This window comes from Lepisma saccharinum, chromosome 7 (assembly GCF_977018435.1).
Source record: "Lepisma saccharinum chromosome 7, izLepSacc3.1, whole genome shotgun sequence".
Taxonomy (NCBI): Eukaryota; Metazoa; Arthropoda; class Insecta; order Zygentoma; family Lepismatidae; genus Lepisma; species Lepisma saccharinum.
This window is the reverse complement of record NC_139235.1, coordinates 47,779,448-47,801,724: the sequence shown is the minus strand read 5'-3', so window position 1 is coordinate 47,801,724 and position 22,277 is coordinate 47,779,448. Positions and strand designations below refer to the sequence as shown.

The 22,277-nt window shown below is 37.6% G+C and overlaps 1 protein-coding gene across 47 annotated transcripts in view; it reads right to left on the bottom strand.

The window, feature by feature from the left end:
• Positions 1–22,277, bottom strand: part of Dscam1 (Down syndrome cell adhesion molecule 1) — a 426,431-nt gene that overhangs the window by 221,254 nt on the left and 182,900 nt on the right. For all 47 annotated transcript variants that reach the window (XM_083125269.1, XM_083125286.1, XM_083125279.1 and 44 more), the window contains exon 3: positions 2,502–2,680. In XM_083125269.1, the coding sequence (XP_082981395.1) occupies positions 2,502–2,680 (179 nt within the window). The remainder of the gene's footprint in view (positions 1–2,501; positions 2,681–22,277) is intronic.

Sequence of the window (22,277 nt, the reverse complement as noted above, 5' to 3'; positions counted from 1 at the left end):
AGGGGGAAGTAAATTCCAGAAGACTCGCGTCATATGTATTTAATGCTTGTGTAAATATTTTAATATTAAATATTATTAACTGTAATACAGTGCATCATTTCACTAGTCGTTATCTCGTTCCTCTAGTAAGCAGACAAAAAAGGACAACACAATGTGAACGAAAATAAAGCGTTCCGTTTCATGAAAATTTCCATTTCGAACCCTGATTTTGAATTTCTTACGGGTCCGGGTAGTCAGTGACGTGTGCAGGGAGTGGTTGGTAAGGATCATACCTCCTCCCTCTTTTCATTTAAATTTTCTGAAGAAGAAAACAAAATTGGATACAAAAGGGGGGATATAACCGAATCCGTCCCATAAACCTGATTACACGTATCAGCTTGCAGGCCTGAAATATGACTTTAGATTGCCGGGCGACAACATGAAAGTGTCCCAAAATCTTTTGCGTGCATTACTTGCAGTGTGGCTTTCTCGGCTGAATGTTCTGGTCACCCTGCAAGGGATCCTCTGTTGGCCTGCACAGTACAACGATCTGACGGGAGAAATACGGGTACGTTATTCACATGTCATCTTTCGGCGAAGCCATGGAGAAAATATCATACACGTCCGATGTTCAAGCTGCAATCTGATGTGAGCTTCCTGAGCAGATTGATCCTGATCATTTTGCTCCTCGGCAATGTAAGTCATCGTTCCGCCCAGCAAGCTATGTAGAAGGCTCGAAACAAAAATCCGGTCTTGAACCAATGAGGTTAAAAGTACGAGCAATTTGAGATGAAAATATTAACTCTACATTATCTTTACATTTACCACACATTTTGCAATTTTGATAATATAATTTTCTAATGTGCTTTTAATCTTGGTTCCATTAAATATACAACCTTTGTTCAATAAATACGGTGAATGAATTGCTGGCGTGCGGTGTAGTTGGTACTACTGGTTGACGGTCAGGTCAGTGAACCCCTAGGTCTGTCAGTCATCGTTCGCCAAGCCGTGAGGTTGTCCAGACGTGTAGTTTGTGTGTACGCGTTGTGGAAGTAAGGTGCAGTTATGGGTGAAATGGAGCAACGTACGAACGTGAAATTCTGCTTCAAACTTGGGAAAACGCCAAAGGAATGTCACGACATGCTGCGCCAGGTGTACGAGTGGTACAAGCGCTTCCGTCAGGGTCACCGAAATCCAAAAAGGTTAGGTGCGAAAAGTCGCGCTTCAAGACAATGCTGATTACCTTTTTTGATGCTGGAGGGATCATTCATAAAGAATACCTGCCAGAAGGCACGACATTGAATGTGGCCACATACATGAACATTTTGGATCGCCTCCTGAAGATAATCAGACGTGTGAGCTCCCAGTATACCGGAAATGGATCCTGGTATCTGTTGCACGATAACGCACGCCTGCATACCGCCATAACCGTGTAGCAGTTCCTGGCACGTAAGGAGGTTGTTGTACTCCATCACCCCCTTTATTCACCAGATCTGGCCCCTGCCGATTATTTCCTTTTCCCTCGCTTGAAGAAACACTTAAAAGAACAATGGTTTTCGGACATTGCCGACATCCAACACAATGTGAACGCTGAACTCAACCGCATCCCACAGGCTGCCTTCGCCCAAAGTATGCGAGACCTCTACACGCGTTCGCAGAAGTGCATTACCATTGGAGGCGATTATTTTGAAGGACAATAAGCTGTATTCCTGCATACATATACCGCATTTCCTGCAAATAAATCATGAAATCATTCACTTAATCTTTCACCGTATTTATTGAACACAGGTTGTATTAGAGCAGTCAGATTGAAGAGTAAATAAATAAATGCCGAACACCGCCCCAACTGGTGGATGACCTTTTGGCTAGTTATTTCCGCCAGTCGTCTTTGTGGGTGTTTCCGGGGAAGGTTGCAATCTCTGTTGCGAACTAAACGCTGGACGATTGATTGATTTGCTTTATTTTACTTCGCTTTTTGTGCCACTTTTGGCTAATTTGCGAAGATGGGGATGAGTGATGATATGGTGGAAAATTGATGACTCACAAACATCCATGCCCAGGCCAGGATTCGAACCCGGGACCTCTGGCTTCGTAGAGCGATGTGTTAACTACTCCGCCACGGGGGCTGGCTAAACGCTAGACGAGTACAATCGACTGACTGTCCAGTATTACTAATTTCTGATTCTCGCTGCAGCAGATAGGCCTCCGTGGCGAAGTAATTAGCATATCGCATTCCGAGTTCGAAACACGGCTTGGACATAGGTGTTCTTTGCGAGTGTCCCTTCATTAATTACATCATATCATGACTCGTCCTCACCTTCGCGATTAGTCAAAAGTAGCAGAAAAGCGAAGTAACATAAAAAATGAAACTATGCACTTACAGTAAGTTTGGGAACAAATCACGGATTCGTTGCTTTCCAGCCGGCAGTTGAAAGGATAAGCATTACTGCTTTCAAGTTTAGAATAACGGCTATCCAAAGAACAAGACAAAAGCAATCGTGAAAAGTAACAAATGCCATTACCTGTCGCAACCCTGGAACATCGCCGACTGCAGTGCCATCTGATCGAACCCAAATAATCTCGGGTGTTGGGTTTCCTCTCGCTGAACATTCTACTGTGGCCCCGGTCGTGTTCGAAAAGTCGATTTTGTTAGGTGGTTCCTTGATAAATACTGGTCCTATTGTGTCGTCTTCGGCATTGCCTGAAATAAAACAAGGAATATTGTAGAATCCATCACAAAAACAATCACATTATTGCTGCAAATGCAGTACGAAACTCATTACAAGATGAAGAAGAACACAGTTTTTTTTAATTCGCTTCTCCATTTTTCTAGGTTCATCGTACCGTTTAAAGAACTGTGTATATATTGGGTCACGCAACAATATGTATAAATTAGTTCCATATGTCCATTAAAGAAATATGCAGTTACATATAGTTACAATAGGACTTTTCCCATATTTCCCAGGCAATTTAAAAATGAATATCCGAACTATGCAGTTACATATAGTTACAATAGGACTTTTCCCATATTTCCCAGGCAATTTAAAAATGAATATCCGAACCATTCTGAGAAGAACCAAGAGATTCAAGTTTATTCAACATTGTTAAAACAAATAAGACAAACACGTTTTACATAGGTTACCTTCCATCAAGAAGATGGTTCAAGAAAAGGAATTTACTTGCATTCCCAAATCCAGGCAAATGAAAAAAAAAGTTTTTTCCGTGATTTTTTCATGGTCTTTCACTAGGTTCGAACCGATAGTCTTACATATTCCCACCGATACTGGTACCGATGGTTGAATTGTAACAATTAAAAGTTGTTCAAAATATGTATTGATTATTATTAGTGGGTGAGTATTCCACTACAATTACAAACATCAATATACCATAGTTTTCTTTTAAAAAATTGGAAACTTACATCAGAATATTAAATACCTATTATGCAATCCAAAATGTATGTTTTCACATAGCCTACTATTGGTGCAAAATCAACGTAAACCTCGAATTTTGCATAACTTCCATAATTAAATTCCGCGAAAGTGTTGCGAGGCATCGGCTCAGCCCTCTTAGATCGATTTCCGTGACTATTTCAGGATTACAGGTCAGTGATCTAATAAAGACTTGACACAGAATAACTCGTCTCGGGAATAAACCCATCAAGAAATGTCTGTCTCGTTCTCGATTTAATCTTGATATGTAAACTCCAGCCTCGAAGTTTATTTTAAGTCTACTTTATGCATATGTAGGTTAATTGTGATTGGACTTACAGTTTATGTGCCTCCATCGAGGATCGAACCTGGGACCCATTGATTACAATGTGAAAGTGTTTTCACTACGGCATAGGGAAGCCCAACTTCAGTCGTTCCAATCTCGGTCTCGAGGGGAAGTCATATTTTTGTCTCGAAATAAAAGATATAAAAGTAAAATAAAGAAAATTAAAGCACTTTGAACTCGGGGGGACGGGGGATAATGAAGCAAACAGCTCCATCAAAATATTGGGAGGTTTCCTTGAAATAATATAAAATTCAGCAAGCATATATTTTTCTACAGGGTGGCCACAAAGTGGGCGTACTCCTGATTTTTCGTTGGAAAGTATGTTTAATTGTTGTTGATTTGCAATTGCTTGACATGTGGTATAATATGCTTGCTCTCTGGGATTTCGTCAAGGAGCGAGTCTGAAAGCACCGCTATGGCACACTGAATGCGTTGCGAGAAGCTGTCGAAGATGCCTTCCAGAACGTGACGCCGGAATATCTCCGCAAAACATCCTCCAGGACATGGCGCAGAATTCAGCTGTGCTACGATCACGATGGTCTCCATACCGAGTCCTGGACAAGTGAACTATCAGGTACGTGATCACATCGCTATAACAAAAACAACCACTGTAGTATCGGAAACAAAGGGGGGTACGCCCACTTTGTGACCACCCTGTACAATATATGTCATAAAGATTACCATATTTAATCCATTAGATCAAAAAAAGGAAGGAAAGGGGCTATCAAGTAAAGCGTTCAGCAAAGCTACAAAGAAGTGACTTCCAGTAATATGATAGTAGCAGACACGCTGTCCTAATCAAATACTTTATGGAAATTATGTCATAATCTTGAAGGACGCGCCATTGGCCGGGGGGGGGTTAGGCACCACTGACTTTCAACAACATGTAACGTATCTAATTACAAGGTATTTTCGATATAAGTGGAATTTTGATATGCCTTACTAATTAACTACTGTAAAATCTCGAACAAGAGTAAGAGTCAGTCTCGTTTCGACTTTTGAAAGGTTGTCTCGGTCTCTTCAAAATGTACCTATCGGTACCATCTCTTTCTGCTTTAACCACCCACCACAAAACGTCCATTTGTACAAATAAAACATAGACTGCAATCTCAAGCTACAAACTACCATTTGGTTAGCATTGAATCTTGCATAGAAGTTTAAATCTCCATCTAAAGAAGGGGGATGGATATATACGTACTGCACTTGTAGCTCCGTAGAGGGGTCTGCAGTCAATGACTCACTCTGGCTCAAAGGGATTCTCCAAACTCAGATTCTCATAAATCTTGGCAATGCAAGCGGAGCCAGATCGATCACGCTAAAACAGACTGCACGCTGAATTCTTCCCAACTTTGTCCACCTAGGATTAGTATCTTAACATTTCAAAACTAACATTGCGACCCTATCTGGAAGGGGATACAATTGTACAGTTGTGAAAATGTTTACGAATAAATTAAGAGTACAATAATTGTGGAAAATGAAACCCAATGATCAGAAATCTTGAACGTAAGATAAAATATCTCCATCGCGCATAAACAGTGCAAACTGTATTTTCCATAGTTGTGTCACGCTGACAGATTTCACTCAAATTCGACAAAAGACCAGTTCTTATAGACACTGTACAGTTGGACCAAGATGAGAAAAACCCCGACGCACTCGCGAACTAAGATTTCTCCTCTCGCTTCCCTTTCGTTTGTGCCCGGGTGTCCACGTGTTGTCACATGTAGTCTATAACTTACCTCCCTTGCAAAAAAAATTCAACAACGTTAACGTTTCTACTTTCGCTGGGTGCTGTTTTCCAGTTTCGTGATGATACACATGTGGCACTGCATAAAGGTGACGACGATGTGTTAAAGAACGCTGCGCATTTTGGCAACGCAGGGGCAACTAACTGATCCCTTCGCTCGCATGCCGTTGAAAATTGACGACAGCGCCAGATGATTTTCCCCTTATTGGTCGAGCTGTAAGAACTTCAGTTCGGAAGTTCGATATTTATGGTGATCCTTCCTTTTACGATATACTGGCTGGCTTCTAACTTTATCTCCTTCTCAACTACGTACTGTATTTTAATGTGTTTATTTGCAGAATTGCAATGTGAATGATCTGATGTAGGCTAAGTAATTTATCCATCACCCCCAATAGACCTCTATAATCCCGTCAAATTTAATCGAAATTTTCCTTAAATTTTTTCCACTTTTGTCCCCAACACTCCCTAAAATTTTTCACATGATTTATGTTTATGTTGGGCCCTAAATACGTCCTTGTACCCCATACAAACGATCTTAGTCTCCCCCTACCCAGATGACAATTTCTAGATAAACCACTGCCCTATATTGCTTTGAGTATTACCTACAAGTCCTAAAGTATAGTAAGTAATAATCCAGAAGCGAACTAGTCAGAGAAAAAGAGAGAGAGAGAGAGACCTATTTCTTCCAAATCCAACCACTCTTTGAAAGCATCTAACATACAAATTCAGTTCAAGTGCTATAGCGTTTGACCCAAACCCCTCCTAAAGTGCGGAAGATATGCAATAAGTTTTAGCACGAAATTGTGGCCCAGGTAATGATCATATAGAACTAGTGCGATTTGTTTCTTTAACCTCCGAAAATTTTCTCTAACCAGAGATTTGGATCGGTTGTTGAAGTAAATAATTTATACTACGGGAAATTTACATTTAAGATACTTTACAGCACAACAAACTTTTTTTATCGCAGCTCTGGTCGGTTAATCGAAAATTGACACGGATGCCACGGTGTTGACGTAAGCTTTGTTGATTAGTGGTCTAAAATGTAACGAATTATAAAGTTTAAATATTATTACTACACATTCACCAATCACCTTCATTGTGCATTATACAAAAATAATGCAAAGAAACATCGAACAAACGAGTTTACTGTGATACAATATGTTCATTCTGTGTTCCAACTTTATATTTAAATTGTAATGACGAGAATTTAGTTATATTGGGACTGTGTTGAAAGTTGCCTATACTGCATTGTATTATATATACTTGTATAGTGTTCTTCATTAAAGTAGATTTATCTTGGTTATCTGAGCTAATCAAAAGTTTTAATTGTCATTTTTGAAATCAGCACACCGAAATTATTTAGAAATGGCTTATTTCATTTCGGAAACAAACAAAAAGTTAAAATGTGTAGGCCAGTGTAATTCGATTCGATGAATCTGGATTTCTTTAATATTGTGAACATTATCAGAAATATATCGATCATCTGAAATATTGCTAGCTTGAGATTTTAACACGAGCAGACTCTTACATACATACACCTACATACTGTAGCAGCGATTGGGTGCCAAAACTGGGAGGGCAAGAACAGTTTATTTTCTTTTGGTAGAGAAGGCTTATGATTAAGAAGCCATTGTGCGGGGGGAAAATGGGGGGGGATTGCCTCAATCGCCGCCACTGTATACATATACAGTCACGGACACTTCTGGGTTGTAATGATTACACTGAACCAATGGTTTTTTTACAACTCAGAAGTGTTCGTGACTATACCAGTGACGGCAGCGTCACAGTGGGGAAGGAGAAGCAGATGCCATCCAGGCCACCCACTTCACTTTCTAGATAAGTTGTTGAATTGAATTGTTGTTTTTAAGTCCACTTTATGCACAGAAAGGCTAATCGGGACTGGACCTACAGTTTAAAGTGGGATCCGAACCACTATGTGCCTTCATCGGGTATCGAACCCGATACCCCTTGATTACAAGGCGACGACGCTACCACTGCGCCATCGGGAAGGCTTTTTCTAGATAAGTAAATGCTCTTTTAGCCAAATATACATTTCTGTATTTATGGTACATCAACTTTAACTGCCCTCACAAAAATATTCCCTCGCCCCCCTCACTCAATTTTATTTCAAGCGCCGTTGAGGCACAAGACTTATTGTCAACATCAATGTTATTTTTTTTGTTTTTTGTTTTTTTGTAGAAATAGCGTGCGTTCTTCGTTTTCACAGGAATTTTAATGTCACCAGCCTTCTTGTGAAGATTGGCGGCTCCTTCAACAAGTTTCCCTTCGTTTTCTTCCTCTTCTCTGCTATGAATCCATTAGCTTGAAGGACGGACAGGATATCACGCAAATATTATCTTGCGGAACACTTTCAATTGCAAGGCGGAAAATCTACCTTACATTGCATTATAATCCTCGTTATATGCCTTTCAAAAGCATATTTTTACACTTATTCATACTTATTTCTTCGCTGTGCACCATGGAAACTTCAAATTATTAGTACAAAGAAATAGAGATACAGTGTAAGCAGCTGTTTATCAGTTTTCTGTAGGGCGTGCCTTGAGGAAATTGGGAAAGGGCACTGTCTGCAAAGAACACGCAAGCACACACACATATATGATTATTATTATTATTATTATTATGGGAGTTAACACCCGCCCTTTCCCGTTGCTGCGTAAAATATGTGAAGTCAAAACTTACGCCCCCCTTAACTTCTATATCCAATTTAGTATAACGTCTTCAGAAAATCAATATGCAAGGAGTAACTTTGAGGGGCAGAGAGGACTCGCGCCTAAAAATCGTAACCTATTTTTGTTCACATTGAATTTCAATAAATTTAAAATTTCCTGCTTTTCCGTTGATCCATTGATAATTTTGTACAATAAAATTTCCTCGTGAATTTCCCTTCTAGTAGAATGTATTACACTAAACTTTTTCTAGCAATTTTATATGTAACTAGTATCTGTATGACTTCACGGACGAAAGGTTGGTTAGCTCACGTTTCGTTTTGTTGTTGTTAGCCGTACCTAATACTATACGTAGTTTTACCAAAAAATATCCAATTCTTGCAGCAATATTTTATTGTGATTTCAAGAGAAAAAGCCAGGAGAGAAGCAAACACAAAAACAACACTAAACCTGACGTAACTAATGTTATCCAAAATTCAAGTGTGAATATCTATAGTTTCGAAACTCGAATCGCAAAATACTGTTCGGGAAAAGTGTACAAAAATGATTCGCTAGAAGTAGGCCGTTTTTCAATGATTTCAATAACTCACCTGATTTCGAACGTTTCAGAAAATTATTCATGAAAGTAGACTGACGGAAGGTAGCCTTTTCCCGTTCTCTCTGCCTTTTCCTATTTTCTGCCCCTGACAGTTTTTATTTGCTGTACTCATTTTCATTGGATTCGAAAAAGGAAAACCAGAAAGAAAAATTCCGAAATATGCAAACTCTTAAGACCGTATACTCTTCTAATGCATGCGATTCACTTACTATCAGACCACAACTGAGTATCGGAAGGGAAGCAATACTACGAACTATTTTTTTTTTTTTTTTTTTTTTTAATGTTTATCGTGCCACTTATTATTGTTGAAGAACGTCCAGTAGCCCTTCCGAACAGCCGCCTGCCGCGTTCTGAAGCAGTGAACGGAAAAAGAAACACCGACAATTTAATTCGTAAAAGTAAGAATGGATCTTATAAGGGATTGTTGACGTTAGAGGACAGGCAGGTTCCGCGCGATCGTTGACAGTTGATTGAAGCAGAAAGCAAAATAAAAACGAAACAAAAGGAACGATGTTTTGGCATTTTTTCCTGTACGTTCTGCCTTCATGTCGCCCCGGCGTCCGTGAAACCGGTGTAATCAAGTCAAAAAGGGGAGGAACACAAATTTAATTTTTAAGGTGGATTCATATAAATCAGGTTCATTTAAATCAAGATTTAAATCGGTTGATTGTTTTTAAAATCACTTTCAAGAAAAAATTTATAGAAAAATGTACATAAGGATTTTGTAGATATCAGAAACACTTTTGGTGAAAGTACATTAATCTCGTAATCATTTAATGATGATTATTAGGCTCTAAGAAAGTAAAAGGAACAGAATATACGTATGTACTATGTGGTGTAGCTCATAGGAAAGAAAATGTAATATGTAAGCTGTAAATACACTTTAATTTCTCTTGATTTAAAATTCAATATATTTATAGGCAAAAATAGCAAACATTTCGTGTAGAATAATATAGAAAATACTAATCATGTTAAACCGTAAATAGTGTCATTATAATTAAACTGTAAATGAACATGACAGCTGATATTTTGCAAACAATCATTTGAAAAATGCCAAAATTCATCTACAAAGACTATAGTTACAATTATATAGTACATCACCAGAATGTTTAATTTTCACTGGAAGAAAAGTTACTGAAATTATTATAGTTTCATTAATACACTCTACAAGCATTTCCATATAATTTTATATTTGCTTTAATCAAACTATTCAAATATTTTACAGGGCGGTTTACCTGAAAAAGCCTTTCCATAAAAACACAATATCTATCTATATGTATGGTGCCAAAAACCATACAAGCTATTTTAAACATGTTTTTTAAAAAAAAATCAAAAAGGTAGATTTAAATAAAGAAATCATGAAAAATGTATTTTTTTTTTAAATAAAAAATCATGATTTAAATCCACCCTGCACGTGGAGCAAGTAGACAAGCTCGTTCCTTCCTCAACAATGTGAAGAGGATCACATTAACTTTCAATTTAGCCTGCAAGGCTGCTCGTGCAAGTCGCGACATTGTTCCCGTCATAAACAGAACTCAGCTCATGCTCCAACTTTCAGGAATGTTTTTTGCTCAAAGCAGTTCCCAAGCGACAAGCAGTTTTTCTTGTCATCGTGTTTTCAACGCCGACGCCAAGCTGTACGTTCCCTCAAAAACGAAAACACGTTTTCTCGAAATGGTATTATTAACTGCAATTTCAGGTTCCTTATCCATATTAAAGCTCCCTGAAAGAAACGGCAAATTGTCCATTTTTTGGAAACAGAAAGTGGCGGCCTGTGTAGCTAAGTGTAGGCTGGACGTTATGATATTTTCTCAATTCAAAACGCGTGTACATCAAGTATTTATGAGTGCGTGCTGCATATATATTATGCTTCTCTTACAGAACTTGTTATTATCGGAATGAAAGTAATGGTGAGTACACGACAGATCTTCAGGATTATACATAGTAATTAGCAAAACTGAAAATAGTTCCTTTGTGTAGTTCTTCAAGGCTGTTCACATTGAAGGCGTATAGAATTTCTGGATTTTATTTCCCAAGCTGTATATTCTAAATTAATTCCCAACAGGGGAATATGAAGGCGTCTGAGTTAAATCGTTCGGTGTCAGGTTCCTTGGGGCACCGAAACTTTATCTAGTTATATTATTTTAGGGTGTCTACCAAAATAACAAATCCAAAATTCTTGACTTCTTCATGACTTTTCTTGACCTTTTTCCTGACCATTTTTTTTTTCATTTTTCTTAACATTTATTTAATCGCCCCCTACTTAGGTATAGTTGGAAATTAAGAAAATAGATATTTTTATTCAAAGAAAAACCCCTACCACAAGGCCGGTTAAGATTAAAACTGAAGCTATACTTTAACAAGAGATTTAGATTTGCTTTAATTAATTAATATGCATATAAAAATTAATGCTTCAGACTTCATCCTGGATGGGATATGGACACATTGCTATATTTAATATTTTTACAGAACTTCACGCATAGAAGAATGTAATTCTTAAGAAACAAAGTGAACAAAAGTACAACTCAATACAATTTTAGATTTCCAAATATTCAAGTTTATCAAACCCCAGTACAGATATATAACAACGTAAATTCACTACACTGTAAAAAATAGCAAAATTTCTTGACCACAAGCATAATTTCTTGACTTTCTTGACCGACCTGTTGATTTCTTGACTATCATAACATTCTTGACTGGTAGACACCCTGTATTTTCAAATACCAAGTTGTAGATTTCATTATTAAGTATGTCTTTACTGTCTATTAAAACAGGGTGGAATCCTATCAGGAGGAGCGCCAGGAGGGTGCGAAGGGATGCTTGCGCGCCCCTTAATTTTCTTTCGCATCCCCTTCAGGACCCCTTTTTCAAAACGTATGTTCAAACGAAAACACAAACTCTTACAGTGTTATATTATGTCATGCCGTCACATTGAGCACCGAATGTTAGGTACTGTAGTGAGACCGCTGTTCTTGCCTCTCCCTGAAAAAAATCCTTCGGTCGTCAATGTATGTAATTGGCCACCCTTGAACAAGCTGCTCCTTTCAAATTTCTAAACAATTTGTTGTTGTGCTAACATCAAGTGAAAATGAAGCTAGTTGCTAGTATTCTTCACTTTCATTTGCATATTATCAAAGACGCCTACTAAAAGTCGATTAGAATTTGATTTAGTGGCTAAAACATGCATGCATGTTTCGCCTTTTTACTTTCAACATCTCACCCAGTAAAATTCATTCCGCAGCCCCTCAGCACTTCTAGATTATTAATCATGTCGCCGCTGATGCATATTATCATCATCATAAAATACAAGGCGAAAAAATAAAACATAATTTGCACAAACATTTTTACACTGGGCATTTACGAATTGTTCCTTATACATTTTACGAAGTATGTGAATACTTGATAAACTCCCTCTCCTTCCCCGTCCAAAACTAACATTTAACATAAGCGTAGGTTAAATGACGATCGACGTTGAAGAAGAAGGCATTTTCTTCACCCACTCTAGGGAGCAGCGAAGCAGGACACACGTGTCAGCAGTGACATCAACTGAAGATGTATGAAAATAAACACGCTCCGAAGGAGGCCTCGGTGTTACGTGGGAACACTCCAGAACTTCCAAATAGAGGTTTCGTTCAACACTTACGAGTACTTTACTAGCAAGAGTTTTCGAAAATTGGCCTTATGTGCAGAACTTGTCAAAGTTTGTTTCATTACGTTCAGATAGACTAATCGGGACTGAAATCCGTAACACTGTGTATTCTGCGGGATCCCTTGATTACAAGACGATAGCCACAGTGGCGGAGATTGGGTTCCAGAACTGGGGGGACAAGGTGCCAAAACTGGGGGCAAGGACAGTTTACTTCCTTTTGTAGATAAGGTTTAGCATAGTGCGGGGGCAAAAATAGCAAAAAGGGAAGGGCAACTGCCACCCCCCCCCAAACCCCTCCTAATCGCCGACAGTGGATAGCCATTACATCATTGGTGGGGCAGAACTAGTGTTGCTGTAGCACACACTGAAAAGCTTCTGCATAAATAAATAAATTAAGGCTTACTAGCATATCACAATTCTCTCCGGTTTCGAATTCATCCTATTTGCATTGTCACGCATCGCCTACTTAACGTAACAAAGAATACAAAAGATAGCGTCTATAAATTTAATGCTACGCTTGAAATCCTTCTAAATATTTATCGTACTTTGTATTTTCACTAGAGAAATTAAATATAGTATGACATGAAATGAAAATCATAAATGGAAATTGATTCCACTACAAGAACTTTCACTGAAGACACTGAACACTGGGTGAAAAAAACCGCGACAGAGAAACGTTATACACAACTTCACAGATTTCACTCATTGTTCCATCAATTATCAAAGCAGTTTAATAAGTTTTATCAAAGCAGTTTAATAAGATCTCAAGCCAACTATATGATTTCAACGCCTGGTCGAGATTTGTGTCGAACATAACTGTCCACAATTAATGTATTGATAATACAAGATGTCCAAAAAAGAACTTCGGGGCTTCAAACCGAGTATATTATTTTTGTTACAGCATAGAATGATGTTTTAAGCCACTGGCGTACCCAGAGGGGAGGCTGAAGGGGCTACAGTCCCACCAGAAATTTTTAGAAAATAAATAATTCAAATGAAGGGAAGTAAAAGTCGGAAATAAAAACTTCAAATTACCTCCGATAACCATTTTTTTGTATTTCAATAACTTTTAAAACGAAGGTTTAAAATGGTAATTGGAGCTCATATCTCATGAAAATAAAACGCCAAAAACGGGGTATTATCAAAATTAATTTACGCCGATGTATTCTATGATTCAAGCAAATGTTTAATCTCACTCTTTCAGTGAAGGTTAGGTTAAATTCATGACACTGAACCCGCGTTCGCATTCAGCTGTAGGCATTGGTACACTTTTAATTGAATTCGCATAAATCTTGAGTGAAGTGGAAGTTTGTTTTAGCTTTTCTTTGTAGATGTGAAAATATTTAACTAGTGACGCACATATGTTTTCACTTACATTAAAGTTCACCTGACATGGTCCATCTACAAGCCATGTATGTGTGTGTGCATTTAATAGGACTACATGCAACACAAGACCTAAGTTTCCAAACCGGCTATTCATATTGTGCACCAAAGATTGACAAAATTACTTTCGAACGTATGGTTTTACTCTAATTCCTGAACTATCGTCCTCCTACACGATGAATCGATCATTTTCAATGTTTGAAGAGTAGCCATGCCAATTTCTTGCTTTGCTTTAAGAACTGAAACATTTTGGTTTTGCCTTTCAGTACTTGTATAGAGTCTTAAAATATCGCAAATACCATCATAAATAACTACTTTGACAAGTGTCTTACCAATCCTTGAAACCTGAAATTCCCACGAGTCGGTAGGGGACCATCTCGACTAATTTTTATAAAACACAACAAAACAATACAGATCTCAACAAGCTCTCGAACAGGACAAAACACTTGAGATCTCAACACGCTCTCGAACAGGATTAAACGACAAAGAGACCCAACATACGTCAGAAACACCGCCCAGTTTTAGTATTCGATAGAAAAGTAGCCTACTTGTGAAACACCAGAAGTCTGAAAAAATACAGAATACATGGCATCTAAGAGAGAGACAGCCAGGGCTACCAATTTTTCAAAAACACTGGGTGGGCTCAAACATTTGATTTATAAGTTCACAAAAAATGACATAAATGGTTAGGTGGGTTCCGGCTCCACTGACCCATATAAATTGGCGTACAAAGTCGACATAAATTGCGTAACGATTTTCTTTGTAGGTATGGTGCGGCAAACTTAATTGAATTCAACTGGAACATCATAAGTACGATATAGTTTACAAGTGGGTTGGAAATAATGATCCCCAGTTGAGATGTGTTATTCATAACCAGAGATTTGATGTTTCAAAGCAGGGAGGGGAGGGGGCTGAGAATCCCACCTATCGCCCATTCAAATCGCACCCTGCATTAAAATGAATAGATGCATGTTTGTTCGCTACTTTCAAATGACAAAATTCTGGTTTTCCATTCCAACACATTCCAAATGAACCCAAAACGATGTCTGAGGGCTTTACATGTTTCGGAATTATCTACTTTTTAAAATAGTTATAAATTCTAAAAAATAAAGAAATAAAATATATTTATGTAAAAAACAGGAAATCCGGATGTATACACACACACACACACACACACACACACACACACACACACTAATATATATATATATATATGCATCCTAGTTCATAAGTTCAGCGCCCCCGAAAAAAAATCCTGCGTACGCCAGTGTTTTGAGCGTAATCGTGAAGCGGAAAACAAGCAAGTTTTACTTCACATATTCCTCACGAGATAGCAGCAACGTCATATAGCCGTACAGGCTAAGCTGTTTATAGAAGCTGTGCAACCTGATTCGCAGGAAAACAATAATCAGAGCAGGTCCATTCCGCGGCTACCCCGAAGTCCCGATAAGTAAAAGTCATTGTGTGTGAAGAAAAAATTCAGTCACTCCACCACCAGCAGCCAAAAAATAACCACAACCACAAAATAAATTCCTGTAGACAGCTGTAGGGCTGTAAATGGTGCACACATTGAATTATACTAAAGGTAATGAAACTTTGAACATTGTACTTCCATAAAATACATTACATACACTTATGATTCAGAATGTAATAAAATAATTTGAGTTCAAAACCCCGGAGTTATTTTTCGGACACCCTGTAGCCAAAATAGCTTTGTCATCTTTCCCTTGTTATTGGTAGTTTTGTTTTGTTCTCTTTTCGTTAGCCTATTGTTACATTATTGTTTCTTTCGCAATCTATAACGCCTCATAATGTATTGGAGGATTTATAAATAAATAAAGGGTATGTTTCCACTTGGGACTTATTCAGTGATGAGCCCGGAGGGGCGAAGCGGATAAAGCAGAATTCACAATCCTCCCCATATCACTTTTTAACGAAATTTCAAGGTATGCAACTGGCTATATTGCTTTCTAAGACGAAGCTATTTAACAACAGCAATAATCACATCCTTAAGGGGAAGGATATTATGTTAGTACTAAAGGAAGAAATCTCACGAACACAGTCAACGCTGACTAATACGTACATGTAGAGGTTTGCTTTAGGTCCAGATTTATGTTCAGGTAGGCTAATCGAGACTGGACTTAACGTTTAAAATGGGATCCGAACGGCTGCAACGTGTCCCCGTAGGAAATCGAAAACGATCGAGTAGCGGTATGTGTTAATTGATTTGTACATGTTTCACGTTCCACATTAAATTATTCATATTATAATAATAACCGTAAAATATAGGCTAATTCTAGAAGAATTAAACATATTTGATAGCCTCGGTGGAGTGTGTTTAGTCTATCAGCGATCTCAATAACAACGGTTCCACGCTCGAGGTCCTCTGAGAGTGAAGTATTAATAAATTTCATGTAACCATCATTTACCTCCATCGTCGCAAAATATTCCGCGTGTGATTTCGAATATCCTTGTTCCAAAGACTTATTATCTACCACTATAGCTAATTAATAAAACATAATTCCTTCCTCAACTGCTCAAATCGTTAGTCGTTCCATAATTCTCAGTATCAAAAATAATAAAAGAAGACTACTTAATTTACCATTCCACTTAATCTGTCTGTTCCTTCCAGACGAATGAACGCACACGAACAATGTTTACATTCCGCTTTCGTTATTTAATATACAACGTTAGTGTTATTTTTACCCAATAAATGCACCCTTTAAGTGGAAATTCCTGCCTTTCCTCACCACGGGGTACACAAGAACGGAAGAGGAGGGGAGAAAACGTGGATTGAGTGCCGATGCTTTACACAGACATTCCCTCGAATATTTATATCCTTGCGAGAGAATTCTTGTTTAGAGCGCTAATAATAGAGCTGTTAAAAAGTTGTGGATTAGCAGCAATATTCAGTTTGATCAACAATCTTCCTTTCGATTCAAACAATACATTCTAACACAAGTAAAAAAATTGTTGAGCTTGTACTACAGTAAATAAGGATTACTCTCATACAGGGTGCGAAATCATTTAAGACTGGTGGGGGGGGGAGAAAGATCTTCATCTACAAAATCGCCCTCCCCTCGCAAACATACATATAAATTATACGATATATTATTATTATTAAAAGTAAGAATAAATTAAATTAAAATATATTATTATTATTAATAATTACATAAAAATAAATAAATCTGTTACTTTTCTAGTATATCATATATTAGTCACTCGGGGGAATATGCCCATCGGGGTTAAATGCCCACCCCCTCGTATCTCGCGCAACGTTAATGTTATGGCAACTCTGCGACTCTTGTTTGAAAGCGCCCTCCGTGGTGAGACGAGGCAGCAGGTTTGGAGCCTGTGAGAAGAATCTGAAGCCATTCAGGGTTAATTTCATGAGGTAAGAAGACAATTTTTGAGGCAATAATTTTTTGGACGTTGCTGTATTAACAGTGTGCAATAATATTCCCAAGACAGATAGAAACTGAATTATATTTGGTGTAAAGATCAAGAGTGAGGGAAACGTATCTGCAGAGTGAAACTGCCGTATGGTGCTCAGAATTTCCAACCCAGTGATTCAATTTTCTGCTTATAGCTGTGGGGTGATATACTCACAGAAATTAAGTACAATATGCCCAAGGGCATTATTATGAAAAGAAAGGACCACAATGTGACTGGACCCAGTGTATTCGTTGTAGTATGTGGATGCATGAAATATGTATCAAATTCACGTCCACGTGTCCAAAGTGCAATGCAATTTCTCACAAATGTAAACAGTAAAAGAGGCTATGGTAAATTCAAAATAAATGTTGTTAGAGACGCTATGCTTGTCTGAACAAATGTTCTGTTTACGAAACAAATGTTAATAATCTTCCAGTTAATGCTGTGTATTATTTTCCTTTAAACATCCCATGTCACGTATTACAACAATTGTTTCTTGTATTGGGCATTTTACCCCTAATGGGTGGGCATTTTACCCTGAACATGGGGTGATTTGCCCAAATTGACGTTCATCTGTTTATTTTTCTATGGTTCATTTGCAATAAGACTTACAATAATAAAGCTTATAGGTAACAATAACAAAATATGTAGCTTTCATTTCACATCCTTTTCATTGCGACACTCCTTCATTTAGCGAAGCTATAAACCGCCAAACAAAAACGTTGGGCGTATTCAACCGAGTGACTCCATAAAGTAGCAAACTACTTCCTTTACTAACTGGTTAAATATGTTAATTAAATATGAAATAGTTGAAGTGGTTTTATTATGTGTAAGTGTTTATTTATTTTATGATTTGTTAATATAAATCAGATTTCATAGTTATTATTGTTTTGCATTCTTGTTTTACTTTTATTGTGCCTATTGATGTAGATTTGTTAATGATCTCTTGAGAGAGAAAGCATTGACTCACAACTACATTAATTTGTGTATGTTTTCGATATTATTCTTAGTACAGTATATTTGAAATGAAAAGTAATTGCTTATATTTTGTGTGTTGTAACAAAAACTTCCCCCCCCCCCGGGAATTTTTTGGTGGTGGGGATTTTTGAGGCCGAGATTGTTGGTAGGGGAGAAATTCCCCCCGTCCCCCCAGGATTTCGCACCCTGTTCTCATATTTCTAAACTCGAATTTTATACAACAGGTGCTTGTAAGAAAACATTCCTATGATTTTGCTTCGAACAAGTTTCCTACAACTAGAATCATTCCTATCATATTTTCACAAAAGAGTACTGAAAGAGTACTGCAAACTGAGTTGAAATAAGTTATATTACAGGATGGTCTGGAAACTTCATTGAAAATATCTGGAAAAGCAAGGGAAATTGTTTTGACAAATGAGTGAGAAAACTTAATTTAAAAACCGGGTCGAACTCATTGATTTCATTTTATTCATTTGGTTTATTTTACTTCGCTCTCCTACCACTTTTGACTAATCATGAGGATGAGTGATGACATGATGAAATTGATGAAGGGACATTCACAAAGAACACCCACGCCCAAGCCAGGATTCGAACCCGGGACTCCTGGCGTCATAGCGCACTGTGCTTATCCACTCCTCCACGGAGGTCGAATTGAGAATTATGTAAAGTTCAAATTGAGGTGGTGACGTCGTCGCTTTGTATTCAAGGAGTTCCGGGTGGAGGCACATAGTGGTTCGAATCCCTCCTCAAACTGTAGGCCCAGTCCCTATTAGCCTATATGTGCATAAAGTGGACTTAAAAACAGAAATTCAACTCAAAATTGAGAAGTTTCACGAAAATCAAATTTGAAAATTGTTTTTAAGGCTTTAATTGCAAATGTATTTTAAAACAAGTTTAGGCTACAGTTAGATATAGGATATATGTTGCATAATAATAATAATAATATAAATAATAATACATAATACATAACAGCACTATCCACAATATGATGGGTCACTTTCAAAATACACTTAACAAAATTTGGAAGGATAGTTGAGATACTGGTGATTCTCTTAATTGAACCTTCTATTAATAGGTTCTTCTGATGTACCTAAGTGCAAATTTTTCCAATTTATTTATTTTTTTATTATCCATATACTACCATTATTTTATATACTATGCAATGTTTATAAATATTAATGTGCAAATATGAAAATTTCGACTAAATTCGAATTGTTTAATAGGACCTATGCGATTTATTCGAACATATTAAGTACATGGTTGTTTAGTTATTCATAGAAAGGTTATATCTGTCTAATGCAATTGCAAAACAAGGGAGACAATTGGGATGTTCTAAAAATATTTCACATTTTAAGTTAAGTAAATATTATTTGTAAACTTTCCCAATCTTACATAAATATTACGTTAGGACAGTACACCAGCGCCAGATTACTCGCTTACAAAATACGTACAAATTCCGCTTTGCTCAAATAGTGTCCTGCATTGCTAGAACTGTACGAAAGTTATCAAGTACGAATAAGTGCAGTGGCGTAGTCACTTTTACAAGCAATTCGCCACAAACTTTTCTCCGTTGCTGTACCACTCATTTGTGTGTAAATACAACACAGTTTAATTGAAAGCATAGCAATGCTAACAAATGTAACTTTTTCTCGTTATATTGCTTGCTTATCAAACGACTGTCACGTGATAAATATCTGATATTTTTCGATTAAAATGTATTATTTCAGTGTGGGCATTATAGTTATTATTATGAGCAAAAAGGCTAATTTTGTCTTCAGTTTAAATAGCAACTGAGATTACAACTGAAATTAAGAGATTCTACTGAGAACGAGATGACCCTTTAAAAATTGAGACGAGAAGATACCAGACCCTTCGAGATTTGTCGACACGAGACGTGGAGGTTCAGGTCTGAAAAATTGAAGGTAAAAATAATACGTGTACAGTGCAATATATTTGAAATTTTGTATTCATATAGGCTATTTTTATTCAGGATAGTCTGATATGTTATATTACTTTTTTCTGCCTAACTTGTATTATTGTTGTAACTTATTGTTTTAGTAGCTATACTTTCTGCTGTGTGCACTTATTTTAAGGTTGACATGTTTCATGTTTATTTACACTTCTGCAACTTCAAAATTTTGTTCTTGTCATCAAATCAAAAAATGCAGAACACTGTAATTGGCATTCGCCTGATGTGTTCAAATAAATAGTCAAACAAGACAGACCCACGATACTGTCAAGTCTCGTCTTGTACGCGTATCTCGTCTCGATGCTGAAATTACACTGTAAGAAAACTTACTGTTATGTAGTTAGTTAACTTTCATTTCTTCTTTATTTTAGTCTATTTGTGTTTCCCAATTGTGAAAGAAGAAACATGTGTATGGCCTTAACTCCGCCATTCAAAATAAAAGGTTAATCATACACAAATATAAACAAGTGAACTCTTGATTTCCGTCTCGGTATGTGCAGAGCCAAGATGGATGAAACCACATCCTTACACGTGTCGAAAGAAACATATTTTCAGTGCATTACACGAGGGAGATGCCTTCATCTGCACCCAAATGTCTGCGTACCGAACGTGTGGTCTGAACGAATACACATTGAAACTAAAATTACACCCTAGATCCGAGGTTCATTCAGGGGGGAGGGTACAAGAAAGGCATCAGCATCTGGGACCTTCTATCACCCACATATACCAAGCGTGCTTTGTGCTTCCCATCATGCTTTTCGGTCTTCCCTGAATAGCAGCACAACAACGCCCATTCTTCATTATATTTATTTCTATTATTTCACTTCCCTATGCAAAAAAATAAGAAATAAAGAAAAATAACACTGTTAATTGCCACCATTTCAGGATGCATCTATCGTCAATGTAAGGTACACCGGGGTATTAAGGACCACGGGGCATTAAGGGCCGTGTGCTAGGATTTCGTATAAAGCGCAAAGAAATGCGAAGAGGCAGGCGCACCAGCTGTGTGCACGGCCTGTGATCCTTTTCTGTTTGTGTAAATAGTAATCTGCACACAAATGGCGTGTAAGCTGGTTAGTTAAGACCGGGAAACGTAACCAGCCAAAAGGCAGACGCGCGAAAACGCCATAAAGAACTGCTGAGCGGCTGTATGAAGTTAAAAGCGTATCCTGGGACGACTACTGCACTAGCAGCTGCAGAAGAATCACAATTAGAGGAGTGCTTCATTCTATTTCCTCAGTGGGGTTTTGGAATGAACAAACAAGACTTGGGTGACGTAGTTCAAGAAAAATAAGGACGTACCATTCAAAAGCGGACCGCTTCTTGATACCCCATTGGCTGGTCCTTATTACCCAGCAAAGGGGCAATTGGGACCATACAACCTACCTTTCAATTCATTGTTGTTTTTGCCTTTGCATTATATTCCTACTCGTTTGTGTTGTAATTAATGTAAACTAGAAAATATACATTCCAGAATGCATCCTGTTTGTGTTTTCGTGAACAGCTCCTGATGAATTTCTTTAATGAAATAGCAATTTGGTGGTCCTTAATACCCCGGTTTACCTTAACACTTTTAATATTGACTGGATTATCAAAAAGACACTTTATCATAGTATCTATAAATCTCGGCCTGGGCATGGATCTTCTTTGTGAGTGTCCCCTCATCAATTTCATCACATCGTCATATCATCACTCATCCTCATCTTCGCAATTAGGCAAAAAGTGTCAGAAAAGCAAAGTAAACAAACCAAACCAATCAATCAATCATGTTTGCTGCCGACACTTTGTTGAACAGTTCTAAAGCGAGATCCCTCATTATCGGATAGCGAAGTTCATTGGTCAGTTCGATTTTCTTTAAGAATTTAAACACAAACGGAATAAATTAGTATAAGCCAACCCTGTGATGATTATTTTGTGTAATTTTATTATGATTACTGCCTTCTTGATGAGGATCGGTTATGATCTTATGAACTAGTTAAACATCACAGGGAAGCAGCATGCTGCGCTCGGTAATTGCTTGAATGCACAGAAATCGGAAAAACTATGTATCGAACGTTGTTGTTTGCAACATCAAAGCGTAT